We start from the raw sequence: 21,421 nt of genomic DNA on the forward strand, positions 1-21,421 counted from the left end.
AATCGCTGGCTTGTTAGCTCATGCAGCCAGTTTATACAATACCTAGTTGTCTCATTCAGTCCATCACATTCATTGTATAGGCAAATAAGGACTAAATGAGCGCCGTTTAAGGCCTCTTTCACACCGGCTACCAAACGCATGTATGTGAAGTGAAGCCCATGGTTTCCAATGGGTTCTTTCAGGCTACAAACAATTGCTCATGTGAAAGAACCCATTGGAGACCACAGGCTTCATATATATGCATCCTGTAGCAATGATTTTGTAGCCCGTGTGAAAGAGGCCGTAACAGAGCAATCAGTGAATGAGCCAACAACGATTTCTATGCCAGCAGAACGACTAGTGAAAAGTGAATGATTGTTTGGCTGTTGGTTTGCATTTAGACACTCTCGTTTAAAGATTTTTTGAATAATATCATTCCGTCTACCTTTTTTTGTAGATCTTTTGATTTATAGTGTCAGTTATATGTATATAAAAAAAAAATTCCAGCAGCTCCCATCCAGTGCTGCAGCAACAAGCAGCATATTTATACATTTCTTTTCTCTGAACAGCCTCTCACACGTCTGTTAGGTCATAGTCAGACGACGGTTACACCAGCAGATCTCAGACACAACTCAGACAGTAGACAGACAACCCTCTGGAAGAACAGCAGTGTTAACCCTTTCCAATCCACCGTCTGCCGTCTAAAGACATTATGATTTTAGGCTGTACAGCTCCGATGTTGGAAGACGTCCATCGGGGTTCTCTTACTGTATATTGTCAGCCTCTCTGCTGTCGAAGCCTATCCAACGTGTCACTTCATGCAGTACTGGCTTTAGCCAGCAGATAGCGCCGTTGTATAACAGCAGAAAAATAGTAAGCCCCCTAGGAAATCCAGGATACAAATTGGATTGGAAATTGTTAATAGTCCAAATGGCTCTAGTGGGGGTCTGCATGCTGTCTGTGGAATGTGGCCAGCACATTCTCTAATATATGACCGTCGGAATGGGTTCTTACATTGTCAAATAGTAGAAATTAAAGAAATACATTGTATTGTGTATAGAAATACATAAAAACACTAAAATGACAACATGAGGCAGGTTTGCGTTCTCCCATTTAATTTTGTGTATAGTGACTAACATTTTGTTAAATGATCTACCAGAAATATTCAGTGCGCCATTGGTGGCTTCTTGTTAGATTCTAACAGTTTCACTAGGAAGCATTACAGAAGTGCTACAGGTATAAGGCACGAACTGCTCAAAGATAACATGAAACTGTAGCCATGTGCTCATACAATTTCCATTTCTACATAAACCGTTGTAAAAGACATTTTAAGACAGTAAATCACAGCTCAACAGAGGAAAGACCCCTGATCTTAAACTACAAAGTGCTAATATATTCCCAACTACCCATTTTCTTTGAAAACTCTTCAGGCTAAGGCAGAGGAGACCCCATTAAGTCTCTCAATGATCTCACAAATTTAGACATAAAAAGAGCATCACATAAGAGAGCTCCACTATTCAAGTATTTCATGCTCACAATTTCATGTAAATAAGGAATCTCACTAGAAAGTTTAAATTTTTTTTTAGTGAAAACATTCAATATTGCAGGAAAATATTTAAACAGTCCCTTTCCCCTTTTTTAGACAGCCCCATAGAGATTTCTAAAAATTATCCAATTCAGACTTCTCTACCCATTTTTAATTCAAAATACCCATCAAAATAGTATCACTTTGCACGTAAAGACTTGGCATCATTAGTTTAGCAAAAGTGCAATAAGACAATGCGCTAACTGCAATGCACGGACAAGGATTGCATTATTACTGTGTTGCATAAGTGAAGTTGTCTTAAATATTCAGACAACTTTTTTTCCCCCTAGAAACCACTGCGGAAGGAAGGCAGTTGTCCCCTGGACAACCATTTGACCTGCTCTTTAAAAAAGAAAACCATTTAAAAAGTGACCAGCAACCTTAAAACCTCCTTCTTGGCATCTGGGACCTTTAGGTATTAAAATCTACAACACTACAGCATTAAAATATCTTTTTAAGTGAAAAACACTCATGTCCTTGAGCCCCCACACTGCACACACTTGCTGGTCTTCGTTTAATTGCAAAGTAGTGCACATGTGGCCCACTTGGCAGAAAGGGGAACTTTAGTTGTATAGGGGTTTTCTGCAAATCTAGTGAAGAAATGGATACGATCAATGGAGGACTAAATTTTGATTATGTCCCTTGTCCTTAGATGTTGCATTTATAGAATACTCAATTTAAGGACAACAGTGTCTAGGTTACTATTAAAGCAGATGGTAGGGGTAACCGTTAGACTAAAGTAGTGCTTAAGAAAGTTTAACGGCATGTACATTTAGTTGCAATCATATCTTGATACTCTTTATAAGCAATAGAGTTATCAGGTTCAATCGTTAGTACGCTCATGGGTCGATAATCGGATGGGACACAAGAAGGTCGAGGAATTGATGAGTCCACTTTTTCATAAATTATATTTTGAACTATGGTGTGTACTGGAGAGCCATACTTCTGACCAACCACCCTAGGGCAATCTCCTTTACAGTAATCTGGACTGTACCGATGTGGCACTAGGATCCATTTGTCCCAGTTCAACTGACTGAAACTAAGTCGAAATTTATGAAGCTCACATTCATTTTGATGGTACACAAAATCCTTAAAAAGCTTGCTGAAATTGTATGCCATCGACTCTACAGTTGGGCTATTCATTTCGACATCTTGGCCCCTACGATGGCGAGACACTTTAGTTGCTGGTACATTTTCTGGTAGATTATTTAGGTGTGAGAGGATGTGTTCACTAGACCAGTTCAGCGGTTCCATAAGCATTTGTCTTCTATGATGGGCCTTGTTGCTCGTGTCATTTAAATACAGAAGTAGACCTGGTGGAGATCTCGTCATTTCTAAAGGTCTCATAATCCCAAAAATATGGTGGCGTTTGTTCCAAAGGCATGTCAAGTTAACGGACAGATGAATTATTTGCCTGCTTGAAACAAATGGTTGAAGGAGAGTAGTTACATCAATCTCAACCCAACGCTGTCTGTTCTGGAGTTGGAATTCAAACTTGTGGGGAACTGTAGGACAGATTGGGTCTGCAAATTCACCATCCATGATTTCCAGGGCACAAGTGCAGGTGATGTTGGAGGAGGAATGTTGCTTGTTAACAGAGTAAAGCAAAACCGATCGAAGGTTCTGCTCGAAGACTGATATGCTGTGAATATGAAAAGTCAAGTCCTGGGATTTCATAGGTCCTGAATCGGGGGAAGAAAAAAAAAAAACTGATTAACAGGCACAATAATGCACAATATAACCATCAGAAGCCTACCCACACCACCATTATAATTCATGCATTATTAGAGGTACAGTTTAAATATACTACTGCATAAAATTCTATATTGCCCAGAGAATGGCTGTGATTGGCTAAGTGTCACAAAGCTTAGCCAATAGGATGCAGCACTTCCAGGAGGTGGGGGTTTTTCAATCCCCAGCCAGAAGAGATGAACAGTGCTGGGGACCAAGAAGAACATGCAGCGAAGCCAGGCAGCGCTTCTAAAGGTGAGGTTTAGTTTTTTTGTTGTGTCATCTGTGTGAAGAAGTCCTAAATCAAATAAACCACATGGCTATGTGGGTAACTGTACTTGTTGTGTGCAGCTCTCACACATTGAAGGTCCACTTAGCAGAACACATTCTTCTATTTCTGCATCAGAAAGAAATTTGAATAACCCCCCCTACCCCCCCTCCTTGTAAGAGCCCATGCAGATGGCATGACTAACCTTACCGTTACCGTTGGTACTGAAAAAGTTACAGCCGTTACATGGCGTTAACTTGGTTCACAAACCACTAGCCAGAGAAGCATTCTGGTTTCTTAAACTTAACAGCAGATTTCCTCCTGCAAGTCTTTATTATAGAACCAATCTATGTATTTAATAGAGATGAGCGAACGTACTCGTCCGAGCTTGATGCTCGTTCGAGTATTAGGGTGTTCGAGATGCTCGTTACTAGAGACGAGCACCACACGATGTTCAAGTTACTTTCACTTTCATCTCTGAGACATGCTATGGGGAGAGCATTAGGTGTTATTTTAGGCTTGAAGAACCCCAACGTTCCTTCTTAGGGCCACATCTGACCGTGTGCAGTACTGTTGAGGCTGCTTTTAGCAGTGTTGCACAACTTGTTTTTTTTTGTATATCGGGCGTGCAGACCATTGCGTCCTCAGTCTGCAGTCATTTTATGCAGTATAGGGGCAGTACTGGTGAGGCAGGGACAGTGGGAAAGGTGAAAGATATACTGTCTATATAGGCAGTGGGCTTTTTCAAAAAAATTGGGGAAAAATACTATATTTGGGCTGCCTGTGACAGTCTTCAGTGTACTGCGTGTCTGCTGGTGTAGTAGTCCTAATTAATACGCAGCTAAGCGTTACAGCAGGCTTGCACAAAATTGTTTCCTGGCTCTGCTGTGCCCGTTACATCACCGCTGTGATAGCGCCAGAGGGAAATAGTAAACATAATATACGCTGCATACAGTATCTGACTGCTGTTTCAGCTCACCAGTTAAAAAAAGGGAAGCCAAATACTTAAGGCGTACCACTGCCCTTTGGCGACTTGACTGCTTCTGCGCTGTCAATTCCACTAGCTGAGTCATACGCACCTACGTCTCACTACAGGCGTGCGCAAAATTGTTTCCTGGCTCTGCTGTGCGTTCCGTAAGCGAAGTCAGCCTCCAACCACAGGCCAATAAGCGGCACATTTAATTACAGCGTTCTGTTTCTGCTCTACTCGTAATACACCATGCTGAGGGGTAGGGGTAGGCCTTGAGGACGTGGACGCAGGTGAGGTCGCGGAGGCCCAAGTCAGGGTGTGGGCACAGGCCGAGCTTCTGATCCAGGTGTATCGCAGCCAACTGCTGCGGGATTAGAAGAGAGGCAAGTTTCAGGGGTCCCCAGATTAATCTCACAATTAATGGGTCCACGCGGTAGACCTTTATTAGAAAATGAGCAGCGTGAGCAGGTCCTGTCGTGGATGGCGGAAAGTGCATCCAGCAATCTATCGACCACCCAGACTTCTACGCCGTCCACTGCTGCAACTCTGAATCCTCTGGCTGCTGCTCCTCCTTCCTCCCAGCCTCCTCACTCCATTATAATGACACATTCTGAGAAGCAGGCAGACTCCCAGGAACTGTTCTCGGGCCCCTGCCCAGAATGGGCAGCAATGGTTCCTCTCCCACCAAAGGAGTTTATCGTGACCGATGCCTAACCTTTGGAAAGTTCCCGGGGTCCGGGGGATGAGGCTGGGGACTTCCGGCAACTGTCTCAAGACCTTTCAGTGGGTGAGGAGGACGATGACGATGAGACACAGTTGTCTATCAGTGAGGTAGTAGTAATTGGAGTAAGTCCGAGGGAGGAGCGCACAGAGCATTCGGAGGAAGAGCAGCTGGATGATGAGGTGAATGACCCCACCTGGTTTGCCAAGCCTACTGAGGACAGGTCTTCAGAGGGGGAGGCAAGTGCAGCAGCAGGGCAGGTTGGAAGAGGCAGTGAGGTGGCCAGGGGTAGAGGCAAGGCCAGACCGAATAATCCACCAATTGTTTCCCAAAGCGCCCCACGCGCCATGCCACCCTGCAGAGGCTGAGGTGCTCAAAAGGTCTGGCAGTTTTTCACTGAGTGCAGATGACCGACGAACTGTGGTGTGCAAGTTTGTCGCGCCAAGATCAGCCGGGGAGCCACCACCACCAGCATGCGCAAGCATGTGATGGCCAAGCACCCTACAAGGTGGGACGAAGGCCGTTCACCGCCTCCGGTTTGCACCGCTGCCTCTCCCCTTGTGCCCCAACCTGCCACTGAGATCCAACCCCCCTCTCAGGACACAGGCACGGCCGTCTCCCAGCCTGCACCCACACCCTCACCTCCGCTGTCCTCGGCCCCATCCAGCAATGTCTTTCAGCGCAGCGTCCAGCCATCGCAAGCGCAACTGTTTGAGTGCAAGCGCAAGTACACCGCCACACACCCGCACGCTCAAGCGTTAAACGTGCACATAGCCAAATTGATCAGCCTAGAGATGCTGCCGTATAGGCTCGTGGAAATGGAGGCTTTCAAAAAACATGATGGCGGCGGCGGCCCCGCACTACTCAGTTCCCAGTCGCCACTACTTTTCCCCGATGTGTCGTCCCAGCCCTGCACGACCACGTCTCCCACAACATTGTGCGCGCCCTCACCAACACGGTTACTGCCAAGGTCCACTCAACAACGGACATGTGGACAAGCACAGGTGGGCAGGGCCACTACATCTCCCTGACGGCACATTGGGTGAATTTAGTGGAGGCTGGGACCGAGTCAGAGCCTGGGACCGCTCACGTCCTACCCACCCCCAGAATTGCGGGCCCCAACTCGGTGATGGTATGTGCGGCGGTGTATGCTTCCTCCACTAAACCACCCTCCTCCTCCTCCTACGCAACCTCTGTCTCGCAATCAAGATGTGTCAGCAGCAGCACGTTGCCACCAGTCGGTGTCACGCGGGGTGGCAGCACAGCGGTGGGCGCCAGCAGGCTGTGCTGAAACTACTCAGCTTAGGAGAGAAGAGGCACACGGCCCTGCTGCAGGGTCTGACAGAGCAGATCGACCGCTGGCTTTCGCCGCTGAGCCTCCAACCGGGCATGGCCGTGTGTGACAAAGGCCGTAACCTGGTGGCGACTGCAGCTCGGCAGCCTCACGCATGTGCCCTGCCTGGCCCACGTCTTTAATTTGGTGGTTCAGCGCTTTCTGAAAAGCTACCCACACTTGTCAGACCTGATCGGAAAGGTGCGCCGGCTCAGCGCACATTTCCGCAAGTCCAAGACAGACGCTGCCACCCTGCGGACCCTGCAACATCGGTTTAATCTGCCAGTGCACCGATTGCTGTGCGACGTGCCCACACGGTGGAACTCTACGCTCCACATGTTGGCCAGACTCTATGAGCAGCGTAGAGCTATAGTGGAATACCAACTCCAACATGGGCGGCGCAGTGGGAGTCAGCCTCCTCAATTCTTTACAGAAGAGTGGGCCTGGTTGGCAGACATCTGCCAGGTCCTTGGAAACTTTGAGGAGTCTACCCAGATGGTGAGCAGCGATGCTGCAATCATTAGCGTCACCATTCCTCTGCTATGCATCTTGAGAAGTTCCCTGCAAAGCATAAAGGCAAACGCTTTGCGCTCGGAAACGGAGGCGGGGGAAGAGGATACTGAAGGGAGCTTCCTAGTGAGGACAGCCATGTGTTGCGTACAGGTACCCTGGCACACATGGCTGACTTCATGTTAGGATGCCTTTCTCGTGACCCTCGCGTTACACGCATTCTGGCCACTACGGATTACTGGGTGTACACACTGCTCGACCTACGGTATAAGGAGAACCTTTCCACTCTCATACCCGAAGAGGAAAGGGGTTCGAGAGTGATGCTATACCACAGGACCCTGGCGGACAAACTGATGGTAAAATTCCCATCCGACAGCGCTAGTGGCAGAAGGCGCAGTTCCGAGGGCCAGGTAGCAGGGGAGGCGCGGAGATCAGGCAGCATGTACAGCACAGGCAGGGGACCACTCTCCAAGGCCTTTGCCAGCTTTATGGCTCCCCAGCAAGACTGTGTCACTGCTCCCAAGTCAAGGCTGAGTCGGCGGGAGCACTGTAAAAGAATGGTGAGGGAGTACGTAACCGATCGCACAACCGTCCTCCGCGACGCCTCTGCCCCCTACAACTACTGGGTGTCGAAGCTGGACACGTGGCCTGAACTCACGCTGTATGCCCTGGAGGTGCTTGCTTGTCCTGCGGCTAGCGTCTTGTCAGAGAGGCTGTTTAGTGCGGCTGGGGGAATCATCACGGATAAGCGTACCCGCCTGTCAACCGACAGGCTTACACTCATCAAGATGAACAAAGCCTGGATTTCCCCAGACTTCTCTTCTCCACCAGTGGACAGCAGCGATACCTAAACAATACGTAGGCTGCACCCGCGGATAGAAGCATCGTTCTCTATCACCATCAAAACCGGGGACCTTTTAGCTTCATCAATCTTTGTATTATATTCATCCTCCTCCTCCTGCTGCTCCTCCTGAAACCTGACGTAATCACGCTGAACGGGCAATTTTTCTTAGGCCCACAAGGCTCAGTCATATTACTTTAGTAAACAATTTTTATACGTTTCAATTCTCATTAAAACGTTGAAACTTGCACCTGAACCAATTTTTATTTTAACTGGGCTGCCTCCAGACCTAGTTACCAATTAGGCCACATTAACCAAAGCGATTAATGGGTTTCACCTGCCCTCTTGGTTGGGCATGAGCAATTTTTCTGACGTACATTAGTACTGTTGGTACACCAATTTGTTTGGGCCCTCGCCTACAGTGTAATCCTAGTACTTTTTATGGGCTTCGCCTGCACTCATGCTACAGCAAGGTGTGTGGGGTTCGCCCACACTTTTGCTACATAAATGTAACTGGGGCCTTGTGTATACTGCAACTACTGAAATATGCAAGAGACTTATCTCCCTAAACTGCTGCAACGGGAAGGTTACTGTGGCCTGTCTTGACTGCTACTACTACTGAAATGGAACTAATACTGTGCTCCCCCTATAATGCTGCTAGTGATATGTTACTGGGGCCTCTCCCTAATGCCAACGCTGAAATGTTACTAATTCTGGGCTCTACCTATACCGCTGCTAATGCTATGTCACTGGGGTGTGGAAAGGGAGGCTTCCCAAAGACATGATGGCGGCGAGGCCATTTCCCACCAACGCGGTTACTGTTAAGGTGCATATAACCACGGACACGTGGAGAGGACACGTAGTACCTCAAAAACATCCCCCTCCTCCAACAATGAAAACATTCTTGGCAAATACCTTTGCATAGGTCCGTCTGGTGGCAGTCCAAGAATTTCACCTTTACCGACACGAGAGCCCTTCCACCATCCCCCCGCCACGGTCCACTTAATCCTGGCCACATTCCGAAAACCAACTAAATAAAACCGCGCTACTAGGTCCGCAGTCGCCACCACATTCCCACCAACGCAGTTACTGTTAAGGTACATATTACCAGTCTGACTGGGCCATGCACTGTGGGCCGAAGCACACCTATATTGTATGCGACGTTAGCTCTGCTGTCCAGGGCACTGCAATGGGATACATTTATGTACCGCCAATGGGTTCCAGGGAGCCACCCATGCTGTGGGTCCACAGGAACTTCACATTAGGGATTTGTACCTGCGAGTGTCTATGTATTAAAAACCCCGGTCAGACTGGGGCATGCAGTGTGGGCCGAAGACCACCTGCATTTAATCGGACGTTACCTCAGCTGTGATGGGCAATGCAATGGGATATATTTATGTACCGACTGTGGCTTCCTGGGACCCACCCATGCTGTCGGTCCACACGGAGTTGTAACTGCATGTGTCCACTTCTAAAGAACCCCAGTCTGACTGGGGCATGCAGTGTGGGCCGAAGCCCACCTGCATTAAACCTGACGTTACCTCAGCTGTGCTGGGCACTGCAATAGGATTTATTTATGTACCGCCAGTGGGTTCCAGGGAGCCACCCATGCTGTGGGTCCACAGGGACTTCACAATAGGGAGTTGTACCTGCCTGTGTCTACTTTTAAAAAACCCCAGTGTGACTGGGGCATGCAGTGTGGGCCGAAGCCCACCTGCATTTAATCTGACGTTCGCTCTGCTGTCCAGGGCACTGCAATGGGATACATTTATGTACAGCTGGTGGGTTCCAGGGAGCCACCCATGCTGTGGGTGCACACGGGATTTCCATTGCGGAGTTGTACCTGCCTGTGACTATTTATAAAAAACCCCGGTCTGACTGGGGCATGCAGACACCTTGACAGAATGAATAGTGTGTGGCACATGGGTTCCCCATTGCTATGTCCACGTGTGCAGCTCCTGATGGAGGTGGCACAGGATTGGATTTCTCATTGCTTCTGTACAGCATTGTGGGATATCGCCCCGCCCCTTTTAAAGAGGGTCGCTGCCTGGCCATGCCAACCCTCTGCAGTGTGTGCCTGCGGTTCCTCCTCATGGCAGACGCACTTATAAATAGGCATGAGGGTGGTGTGGCTATGAGGCCAGCGTGTGGCATGAGTGCAGCTGAAGGCTGCACAGGGACACTTTGGTGTGTGCTGTGGACACTGGATCATGCGGGGGGGGGGGGGGGGTTGGGCAGCATGTTACCCAGGAGAAGTGGCAGCGGAGTGTCATGCAGGCAGTGATTGTGCTTTGTTGGAGGTAGTGTGGTGCTTAGCTAAGGTATGCCTTGCTAATGAGGGTTTTTCAGAAGTAAAAATTGTTGGGGGGAGGGGGGCACTTTTGCCGCTATTGTGGCTTAATAGTGGGACCTGGGAACTTGAGATGCAGCCCAACATGTAGCCCCTCGCCTGCCCTATCCGTTGCTGTGTCGTTCCCATCACTTTCTTGAATTGCCCAGATTTTCACAAATGAAAACCTTAGCGAGCATCGGCGATATACAAAAATGCTCGGGTCGCCCATTGACTTCAATGGGGTTCGTTACTCGAAATGAACCTTTGAGCATCGCGAAAAGTTAGTCTCGAGTAACGAGCACCCGTGCATTTTGGTGCTCGCTCATCTCTAGTATTTAACCAAGATGTTTTTTCTGCATATGTTCAGTATTTGCATATTTTGAGGAAGGGGCCTAAGTAGATTAGTGACCAAGCTTTTTTTCATTTTCTTATTTTCGTTTTTTCTCCCCATTTTTAAAAATCGTAGCCTTTATTTATCAATGAATGTAGCTGTATGAGGGCTTCTTTTTTGCAGGACGAGTTGTATCTTTCAATGGTGCTTTTTAATGTACCATATAATTGACTGAAAATTGTTTTTTTAAATTTGTATGTGGAGAAAAGGTAAAAAGAAATTCCACCATCTTTCAGTGTCTCGTTTCTGCGTCGCACAAACTGCAACAAAAATGACATAACTTTATTATATGGGTCAGTACGATTATAATACCAAACTTAGTTTTTCGTACTAGTATTTTTCTTCAAAGATATTAACTTTTTTAAATTTTCTGCCAACATCTGCCACATTAAATAGCTTTTATTTTTGTGACAGTTGTGAGGGCTCATTTTTTGCAGGACATTTTGTAGTTTGTTGGTATCATTTTGGAATACATAAGATTTTGATCGCTTTTAATAGCATTTTCTCTTGGAGACAGGGTGACCAAAAGAGCACATTTCTGGCATTCTTTGTGCGGGTCAAATAATGCATCACTTTGATAGATTGGACTTTTACCGATGCAGCGATACCAAATATGTATTTCTGTACACACACACACACACTTATTTTTAGTCCCCAGAGGGGACAACAACTTGTGATGCTTTGCTCATTCCTGCAGTATGATTTAATGCCATAGCATTACATCATACTGTGATCAGGCAGGCAGGATCATAGGCATGGCTTGATACTGCCAAGACTACCCTGGGGGCCTTTCACAAGGCTCCCCAGGTGCCATGACACCCACACTGTTCCCTGCGATCGTGGGTGGCTGTACAGAACCCCCAAACGTCGTTTAGTAGATTTAAATGCCACTGTCAAAATTGACAGCGGCATTTAAAGGGTTAATGGCTCCGATCAGCCGCACGGCTGATTGGAGCTGTTGCTGCCAGGTATTGTCAGTAAGAAACAGCCAGCACCTGTGTTGTACGGAGAGAGATCTCTCTTCATGCATAGACCACCGATATAGGCCATTATAAGGCCTATCAGCAGTCACAAAGGGTTAGATATAGTTTGTATGCATTTTGTTTGGTCACTTACATGAGTATTATTACTGCATATTATCTGCGCTTTTCTGGAGGGGTAACATCTCTTCTTAGGGAATGCACCAAGAAGGTGAATGAGGAAACTTAAGGTCATCCATGCTTCTCTGGATAATATGCAAATAATGAAGATTGAATAATATCTCTGCAGCGCCACCTATTGGATAGCAGCATTCCTGCAAATCAATGCTTGACCCTTTATACAGATCTGTAGAGCAATGATTGGAAATAATCATTGCTCTACAGACCCGTATAAAATGGTCAAGCATTGATTTCAACTAATGCTGCCATCCAATAGGTGGCGCTGCAGTGGTATTGTTCAATCTTCAATATTTGCATGCGTAATACGTAGCACACAGCAAATACACAGGTAAAATGCATATTTGCTGTGTATTTTAAGTCTCTATAGCTTATATTGGCACACAGTACACCAAGACAGGACATGCTGCATTTTTCATATGCAAAAACACGCAGGTGTGATGGGTCCAATACAAATCAATAGGTTTTTAACACCACATTGCATGTGTGAAAAATACATGCATAATACACAGTGACAATACTCATGTGAGTCCCAAGGCTGTTCGGGAGTTTAAACACATTAGAAAATATTTTCATTCATGTGCACATCCATATTTTAAGGGTTTTCGATCTAGGATTTACAGCGCTGAAGACTACTTTTCTACTCCAAGTTTCTAGGAATCTGGTTCCGTGGGTTCATCTATGAGGACTGCTAGTGCTTTGCTACTTTCTTTCAAGGCATTGAGTTGTATCACATTTATCGTTTACAAACATTTGTAACAATCTTTACTGTACATTAGAGATTACTGGTTCACACAGGGCGGATTTGCCGCGGCAGATCCGCCCGTGGCCGCTAATCTCGGGATTAGCCAGCCATGTGGATGAGATTTCTCAGAAACCTCGTCCACACAGGACACCTAATCCGCTGCGGTAAATCCGCAGCCGCGGTTTCAAAAGATGCAGCATGTCTATTTACTTTTTTTTGTTTGTTTAACGTCGCGGCCGCGCTCTCCTCTATGGGAGCGCTGGCCGCAATGGAAAAGCATGCGGCCGAGCCGCTTCAAAGCCGCCGCGGCTTAAACCGCGGCGGTTCTCCCGGTGGAAATCTTGCAGTTTTTGCTGCGGCCAAACCGCGAGATTTCCGACGGGAATCCGCCCTGTGTGAACCCAGCCTTAGAATGTACAAGTGGCAGTGTGCCGTACTGTAGGCTTTGCATTCTGCCATGTGGACAAGCTTACGTCAGGCTTTCCAACTTCAATATCATCCAGGAAACTCCTGGGGTAAAAAAGGAGAAATTACCCAGATGAGTTTAGATAACAAAAAGCAAAACCGTAGCCCCCAGGGATAGTACCAGGCATTCTGAGTATCAAAACCAAAATGTATTACCAAAGGGGCCAAAACAAACCCATTGGTGGCTAGTGGCTACCTGTTTAGGTAGGGCTATGTTTTTTCTAAAAGACTTTCAAAATATTGAAACTGCAGGACCCCTGCATCATATTGAATATGGATAAACCAGTCTGTATATCATACCGCAGCCCAATGACAGAGACCCTAGACATCTCTATGAGATACGTTTTGTGCCTGTAACATAGTATTCAGGTCCCCGCTGCAGATTTGGGGTACCAAGTGTTTATGAGAATATACATGAGAAGATATGTACTGAGGACTTCAATTAAAAAGCTAAAAGGATTACAATTAATAAAGTTTATATATTGTTTTAGTTTTTACTCCTTTTGCACAAAACATTTTTAAAAGAATTGAATCAGAATAATCGCATTCCAATGCTTTTACACAGTTCAGTTTCGCTCGTTTGAATGACGAATGAGTGTAGCGGGGTAATCGCTCGCCATCCAGTTTCACCCAGCATAAAAAACAGAACAGTCTCACTTGTCGTGCGATTTAAAGCCTCATCATTCAGTGTTTTAAATACGAATGTGAACACTGAGCGGGAAGTGACGGCACATGGAGAATTGTGCAGTGTAAACGGTTGGCCCGTTCAGGTAATACAGTCACCAGCTTATACCCTTGGGCAAACAAGAATTGTCCTGTGTAAAAGGGGCATAGGACCTGTAGCATTTTTATTTTTCCAGCAGCTGAGTGAATCGAGGTCTTTTGTGTGAGGGGTTAGTCCATATTTGTACTTGTGGCTTTTGGATTGCTTTATATTGTGTTTTTTGAGAGCTGAAAGAAAAATTAGGAATTTTGGCTATATTTTTTTTTTTTTAAACTATTTTTAGGATGTCCACTGTGTGCAATAAACAGATAATTTGTTTATAAAATAAAAAAGAGATCAGCGTTTAAGGATTTTTTTTTTTTAGTATTTTATCCATTTAAAATGGGTTTTATGGTTTTTTTAACTGGATTTTTCTTTTTTAAAATTAATCTTTATTGAACTTTTTTTTACACAGTTTTTTAGCATTATGGAGCTTGATGTGATCTTTCAATCACTTGGATAGTACACTGCATTACTTATGTAGTACATTCTACTAAGCCTATGACAGCAGCGTATTAGACTGCGCTGGAGGCGGTGCCTATTAGACTGAGTTACATGGCAAACATGGAGGTCTTTATCAGACCTCCAGCTGCCATGGGAATTAGAACCTTGCAACTGCACTGTGGGGTGCTGATGGGTGACAAAGCCACAATCAATAGCAAGCAGCATGTAAGCAGATAACGGGTGGGGCATGTTAGTGGTTAAACTGCCAGGTTGCTTTTCTCTTGGTAGCTAGAACAGGTGCCTGGCTGCAGGTAGTCAGTCAAGCAATTGCCTGAGGCTTTATTCCCACGAGCGCACATCGGCCGCCATTTTCACAGACACACGCTACATTGGGAAAGGAAAATCCGGTAGACGGGCGCACAAATCAAACATTTGTGTGCCTATTCAGATGGTCTGGTGAGCACGGCACAAATCTGCCAAGCTCACCAGTCCATTGCCCATTTCCCCTCCCTTTCCATCACAGGCTCACCTCTCATTCCTCCCACTCATTCTGTGCTATGGTAAGGGGCGGAGCCAAGTGCTGGTCCACCCCGCCTCCTCCCATTGAGGGCTATTGACAAGGGGTGGGGAGAGCGTGGGTGCTTAGCTCAACCCACATCCCACCTCTTGTACATAGCCATCAATTTGAGGTGGTGGGGCAGACATGCACTTAGCTCCGCCCCCGTTGCACAGAACGAGCAGGGAGGAGCAAGAGGTGAGCGTGCTAAACTCCCTCCCTCCTACAGCCGCTACCACGGGCTCCATAAGAGCTCTTATTGGCTTGGCCGGGTGTTTTGTATGTCTTGCAAATACGCCCTTATGCATTGGAATCCAATGTACCAGATCACAGCGCCTATCGTCCGGCTGTGAAAACGATGGCCGATATGCGCTCGTGGAGAAGAGCCCTAAAAAAAAGATGTACAGGCTTAAAGTCTATTAGGGCTCCTTTACACTGGCAATAAAATCGTGTGATGTGTGCTACGACGTGCGCAAATATGAAACCCATCCAAATTTGTGAGGTTTTCCTGCATGGCATAGTTTTTTGATGCAGAAAACAAAATCACAGCAGGTCCTTTCTTTTGGTGATACTCATTGTTTTCAGGGGGAGAACATCACAATCCCCTGCTGCTGCAGGGGATTCCTTTAGCGAACTACTCCCATTGATTTTAATGGAGCCAGCGCTGCTGCCTACGGCCCCATTGAAGTCAATAAGAAGAACGCCATCTCCGGCCACAGTTGTGACAGCCACAGCAGGAGATTCTGTCAACCTTGATGTGAGGCAAGCCATTTTCCGTGTGAAACTGCCTCACATCCAGGGCTTTACAGAAGCACAGAGCGATCTCACTCTCGCCCGTGTGCAGGAGCCCTTAATGAGATCAGTAGTAAGTCATACTGGTAGTCACTAGGGAGTTAAACAGAGTCAGTTATATTGAGTGTACTTGTGGCTGGATATGATCTTTTCTCTGTGTCTGTGGCTCCCTTCAATGCAACATCAGACAAGAAAAAAAAAATAGTTTATTGCCCCATAGTTTGTTGCCCCATAGTTTGTTGCCAGGCAACATGGCAGAAGATCAGATATCACTATAGTAAATGGCATACATCAGGCACATCAGCCATACTCTGCTGCCATTATATTTTTTTATTTCTATGGCAGAACAGGAAAATATAATGCCTTGATGCATATGTAAATGAAACCCGTCAAGGCTTTTTTCACATCCACCTCTATCGTAGGCCGCCATGTTTTGTAGAACCTCCTGCTACCAATTCATATGACTAGGGTTTGTAGAATCCATGCATACTCAAGTCTTCTAGGGTTACATTCAGATAGTGCATCCAAGTGCTTAACCACACCAGTTCCTTTTCCACAGTTTAAAGTAAAAAGGCGATTTGACGACACCACGTGAATGTACGCTTGCAACAAATATCTCATGTCTACACCAGGAAAGTGATGTGTGTAGCATACCCATCAGGAAGGCATACCAAGACTGCCTTCCACATATCCAAAGAATCCAAGAAGAGCAAGCACAAGAATGGCAGTTTGACAATACCAATAGATATAGTAGTGTATATGGTTAACGCTGACCTTTTGCCTGCTTGGAGCCCGGTTTACACTCTGTCTTCGGCGTGAAGAGCCGGACTGTGTTATAGTCAGCATTCCTGTGTACCCTGGGTACCCCCTCCTTGGTGGCGGACATCTTATAGAGTTTTTTCATGTACTTGATGGCTATAGATTGGGGAACCGGTGTTCCTTCTCTCCAGCTTGGGCGCTCTGACAGCTCCTTGAACAGAGGGGGGAGCAGCTGTAAGGCTTGGCTGTCATACACCAGTTCCGAATCACTTGCAAAGGAGGAGAGAAGCCAGGTGGAAAAGTACAACATGGCTACAAAAAGTGTCACCGCCATTCCTTGGAGGAGATGTAGATCTCTATCCAAAGCCCTCCATGACCATCAGCAGACTGCTCCAGGGAGTTTGCTCTGCTGTTTTCTCCCTTAAATGAGCTTCAGCTGCTCTTTTTTTTTTCTTACTGAAACCCTTAACCCTTTTACTGCCAGAGACTTTGGTAACATGGTGCCATATACAGTACACACTGAACCAAAACTTTTAGTACTATCAACTGCACAATGATATCAAGTTGTGGCCATTATTGCATGTTTTTGCCATGTCATAGCAGAGGGTTATCGTTGGTGGCCAGAACACCTGTCGAGGGCATATTGAACATTCAGAATATATCACTTGTTTGTGCCAAAAGTTTATTAACATTCTCCACTTGATGTGTTCATATTAAAGCCTTGCTTGCAGTAATCAGCTCATTAACTCTAGGAATGCTCCACTGGGCCAACTTTTACAGAGATGAGTTGATTTTTGTAAGAGATGAATACACTCCATTGTTTGAGTCTAACCTTTTTTTCATGCCTAAGGCTCCATTCACACAGGGAAGTTCGGTTGCAATTAAAACCGTACTAAAAAGTGCATCGGTAAAACCTTGTGTACTTTTGCCAGAGTTCTAGTAAAATGTGGCAAAAACCTCACACAGTTTTAGGGTGCATTCACACGATCGTATATCGGCTTAGTTTTCACGCCCAGCCGATATACGGCGTCTCTCTCTGCAGGGGGAGGAGGCTGGAAGAGCAGGGAGCAGTATTCTGAGCTCCCGCCCCCTCTCTGCCTCCTCTCCACCCCCCTGCATTATTTTCAATGAGGAGAGGCGGAATGGGGGTGGAGCTAATTCCCAGAACTTAGCCCCACCCCCGTTCCGCCTCCTTTCATTGCAAATAGTGCAATAGCACTGCTCCCGGCTCTTCCAGCCTCCTCCCCCTGCAGAGAGAGACGCCGTATATCGGCTGGGCGTGAAAACCCAGCCGATATACAGTCGTGTGAATGCACCCTAAAAAAGGCATTTTTTGGTGCATTTTTAATTACAACTGAACTACCCCGTGTGAATGGAGACATACGAGCACGGAATTACCGCAGCTATTAGCTGCGCAAAAAAATTCGCAACTAGCGCTGCAGAAAATCATTTGAACAGGGTTTCCCTGCTGGTAAGAGTAAGGGATTCCCCAGCAGTGAGATTCTGGGGTTACCCTGCAGAGGAGCTAGAGGGATTCCCAGCAGCGGGGGAATCCTTCCATCTCCCTGCAGGGGAACCCTGGTATCATGCTGCTTGGGAATCTTTTATTCTCCCTCTGCCGGCCACCTCGCATAGTCTCCCATAGGAGTCTATGGAGGCTTCTGTGCTTTGTGTACCAAAGATAGGTCGGGTACTATCTTCACACAGCAGGGAATTTCAGTTGCTGATGTCCTTTTAGGTGCAATTTTTTTGTGCAGCTAAAATTCCTTTATCTGAATGTTTCCATAGGAAACTATTGGTTCTAATAGTCATATTTTTTTTTTTGCGGAGGTAAGTTAGCTGTGCAAATTCCTTCATGGGAATGAGGTCTAAGGCTGCCTTCACACTGGTTTGCAAATCAAGCAATATTTTTGCGGAGCAAGACCCACAAATAACGCACACATATGAGCCCCATTCTTTTGAATCGGGTCACACACATTAGTGATGTTTTCCTGTATGGCACCGTGATATGATGCAGGAAACAAATCGCAGCATGTTCTAGCTAGCTGCGAGATCTTGCATCAGAGCCCCATTGTTTTCAATTGGGCCGGCAGCAGCAATGCTGGCCCCATTGAAAGCAATGAGAGAAGACCGCGATCCTCTGCCACGACTGTGACAGCCATGGTTGGGATTCCCTTCGTCCCCGCAGTGATGCAAGGCTGTTTTCACGTGAAAACACCTTGCATCTGTGGGGCTTTCACATTTTGGCAACTGTGATATCGCCGTCGCAGGTGTGAAACTAGCCTAAGGGCTCTTTCACACGACCGTATGCGTTTTTACGGTCGCCCCACGTACGCGCCACAAAATCGCAGGAACGAAGGATTGCCGCAATCGAGCTGTCTTCTTTTCCCAGCTTTGAACTCCCCTTTTTTTCTGCTCCCATAGGAGTCTATGGGAGCTGCTAGCATATCTCAGCCAAAGATAGGGCAAGATCTATCTTTGGACCCAGCATATAAAATCAGCGAAATGGTGGCATACGGGCTATTTTTCCCGCTGCAATTTGTTTACGCGCCCAAAAATCATTCACTACGTATTTGTGCTGGGCAATAGAACACATGAAACTAATTAGGCTAATTAGCCACTTCAATGTACAGGATGTGTCTGCAGGGTATTTTGAGTTCTCAAATGCGTACAATTTGCGTGCGCAAAATGTACAGTAAATAATTCAGTTGCACAGAAATACGCAACACCCAATGTACAAAAATGCTGTGCAAATGTGTGAGCAAATACGCATACGTCCATGGGAATCTGCGTAAGGAGTCGCCAATTATTTCCTATGGGATCTTTTTAAAAAGTAACGGGAGCTCAGAGCACTGCTCCTGGCTCTTCCAGCCTCCTCTACCTGCAGAGAGAGATGTCGTATATCGGCTGGGCGTGAATACAAAGCCGATATACGTTCATCTGAATCCACCCTTCCGTAAACTACTCGAGCGAGTAGTGCCATGACAATTTTTAGGTTGACTTGAATTTAATGATCAGCTAGCAGTGCACAAAAAGTGCACTGCTAGTTAGTAAGAAGTGAGTAAGGCTTCCCTCACACAGGAGTTTTTGTATAGCTTTTAGTGCTGCTTTTTCAGCACAGTGCTAAACGCCGTACCAGGCACCCATTTATTTCAATGGGCCTGCTCACACAAGGTTGAAAACACAGTGTCTTCAACGCTGCGCTTTGACAGCGATGCATGTTCTATTTTTGACCGTTTTCAGCCCTGTGTCGCCCATTGAAATGAGTGGGCAGCAGTTTCAGCGCTGCCAAAAATGCGGCACAACTTGGTACCGCACTTTTGGCCACGCTAAACGCCCTAGCTACAATGCCTGAGTTAACAAAAAAAAAAATCAAGACTCACCTTGTAGGTGATGTCGCTGTCCCCGGCGGCACTCTCGGAACTTGTCAGCCAGCACGGGAACTTCTTCTCTGCTCACGGGGGATTTCAAATCCCTGCCTCCAATGAGAGATTGCGCTGATTGGCTGAGCACTGCTGAGTGACAGCCCACTCAGCCAATCACAGCCAGCACTGGAATCGTCCAATCACAGCCATTCATTCATTGAATGGCTGTGATTGGATGCATCCAGTGCTGGCTCTGATTGGCTCAGCCAGCTATCACTCAGCGGCGCTTAGGCAATCAGAGCAATCGGCCGGCTTCACAAGGTCCTGACAGCGACGTCACCAGCTAGGTGAGTATTGATTTTTTCCTTTTATCATCAGCCTTGGCTGCGCTTTCAGCTGTGCTGAAAACGCAGCTAAAACGCTGGCATAATGAATGCTAGCACTGCTGAAACTGGACAGAGTATGCAGTAAATGCAACATTGAAAAGCGCTGCATACTCTGCAAACACCTGTGTGAGGGAGTCCTAAGGAGAAAAAATGAAGTTGGAGAGAAGTAAGTTGGGAAGAGAGATTGAGGAAGAGGAGAGATGGTCTGACACTCATGCCAGAGCCCAACCATACCAAGAACCCTCCTTCTAGCAGCTACTTCAAGAGAGTATGAAAGCCTGGACATGCCAGAACTGCATGTGAGTACAGTGTAAGAACCGCATGTAACCAAAGAAAGAGAGAAACCGCAAGTGTGCGAGAAAAAGCAAGTGTTTGACAGTAGAGAGAAAGAGTTTAAAGGGGTTGTCCCGCGAAACAAAGTTGGGGTATACACTTCTGTATGGCCATATTAATGCACTTTGTAATATACATCGTGCATTAATTATGAGCCATACAGAAGTTATTCACTTACCTGCTCCGTTGCTGGCGTCCCCGTCTCCATGGTGCCGTCTAATTTTCAGCCTCTAATCGCCCGATTAGACGCGCTTGCGCAGTCCGGTCTTCTCCTTTCTGAATGGGGCCGCTCGTGCTGGAGAGCTGCTTCTCGTAGCTCCGCCCCGTCACGTGTGCCGATTCCAGCCAATCAGGAGGCTGGAATCGGCAATGGACCGCACAGAAGACCTGCGGTCCACCGAGGGTGAAGATCCCGGCGACCATCTTCGCAAGGTAAGTAAGAAGTCACCGGAGCGCGGGGATTCGGGTAAGTACTATCCGTTTTTTTTTTTTAACCCCTGCATCGGGTTTGTCTCGCGCCGAACGGGGGGGCTATTGAAAAAAAAAAAACAACGTTTCGGCGCGGGACAACCCCTTTAACTGGGAGGAAAGATCCTACAGATAACTAGGACTGTGGATGCATAATGCCTAGGGAACCCTCACTGCTTCAACACTATGCAAATTATTGTGTGCAATAACTGTTTATTGTTACTGCCCGAAGATTTTATGTAAACGGACAGGACCGAATGTTCTCTTTCAGAAAATACTCTGTGTTTGGACTACTTTATTCTATCAGAGGGATCTGCCACAGAAGATGGAACGTTGGCGTCACGGTCACAAACAGGACTAAAAGATACCCTTAATTACTAATTGTTGGTCTCCCTCTTTAGTAACAAGGTCGGGTGCCTAGGCACCCTTAGTGAGGAGATGGTAGAGCCCCCTGACAAGGTTATTTCTCTACCCCACTGTCTCCTTGGCTAAGGACCTACTCCTTCGACGCTGTAGAGCCATACAAG

The 21,421-nt window shown here is 46.6% G+C and overlaps 1 protein-coding gene across 1 annotated transcript; it reads right to left on the reverse strand.

Annotated features, from left to right (window-relative positions):
* Positions 1–1,143: 1,143 nt before the first annotated feature.
* GDF9 (growth differentiation factor 9) lies at positions 1,144–16,651 on the reverse strand. The gene is made up of 2 exons (XM_066589817.1): positions 16,358–16,651; positions 1,144–3,246 (listed from the first exon to the last, which is right to left on the reverse strand). The coding sequence occupies exons 1-2, from the start codon at positions 16,485–16,487 to the stop codon at positions 2,321–2,323; spliced, it is 1,056 nt and encodes a 351-aa protein (XP_066445914.1). The 5' UTR covers positions 16,488–16,651; the 3' UTR covers positions 1,144–2,320.
* Positions 16,652–21,421: the final 4,770 nt, after the last annotated feature.

This window comes from Eleutherodactylus coqui, chromosome 2 (genome assembly GCF_035609145.1).
Source record: "Eleutherodactylus coqui strain aEleCoq1 chromosome 2, aEleCoq1.hap1, whole genome shotgun sequence".
NCBI lineage: Eukaryota > Metazoa > Chordata > Amphibia > Anura > Eleutherodactylidae > Eleutherodactylus > Eleutherodactylus coqui.

Coding starts and splice junctions, on each gene's coding strand:
- GDF9 (XM_066589817.1), bottom strand. CDS start 16,487: ATGAAAAAACTCTATAAGATGTCCGCCACCAAGGAGGGGGTACCCAGG. Junction 3,247..16,357: donor GGGCTCCAAGCAGGCAAAAG/GTCAGCGTTAAC, acceptor CCCCCGATTCAG/GACCTATGAAATCCCAGGAC.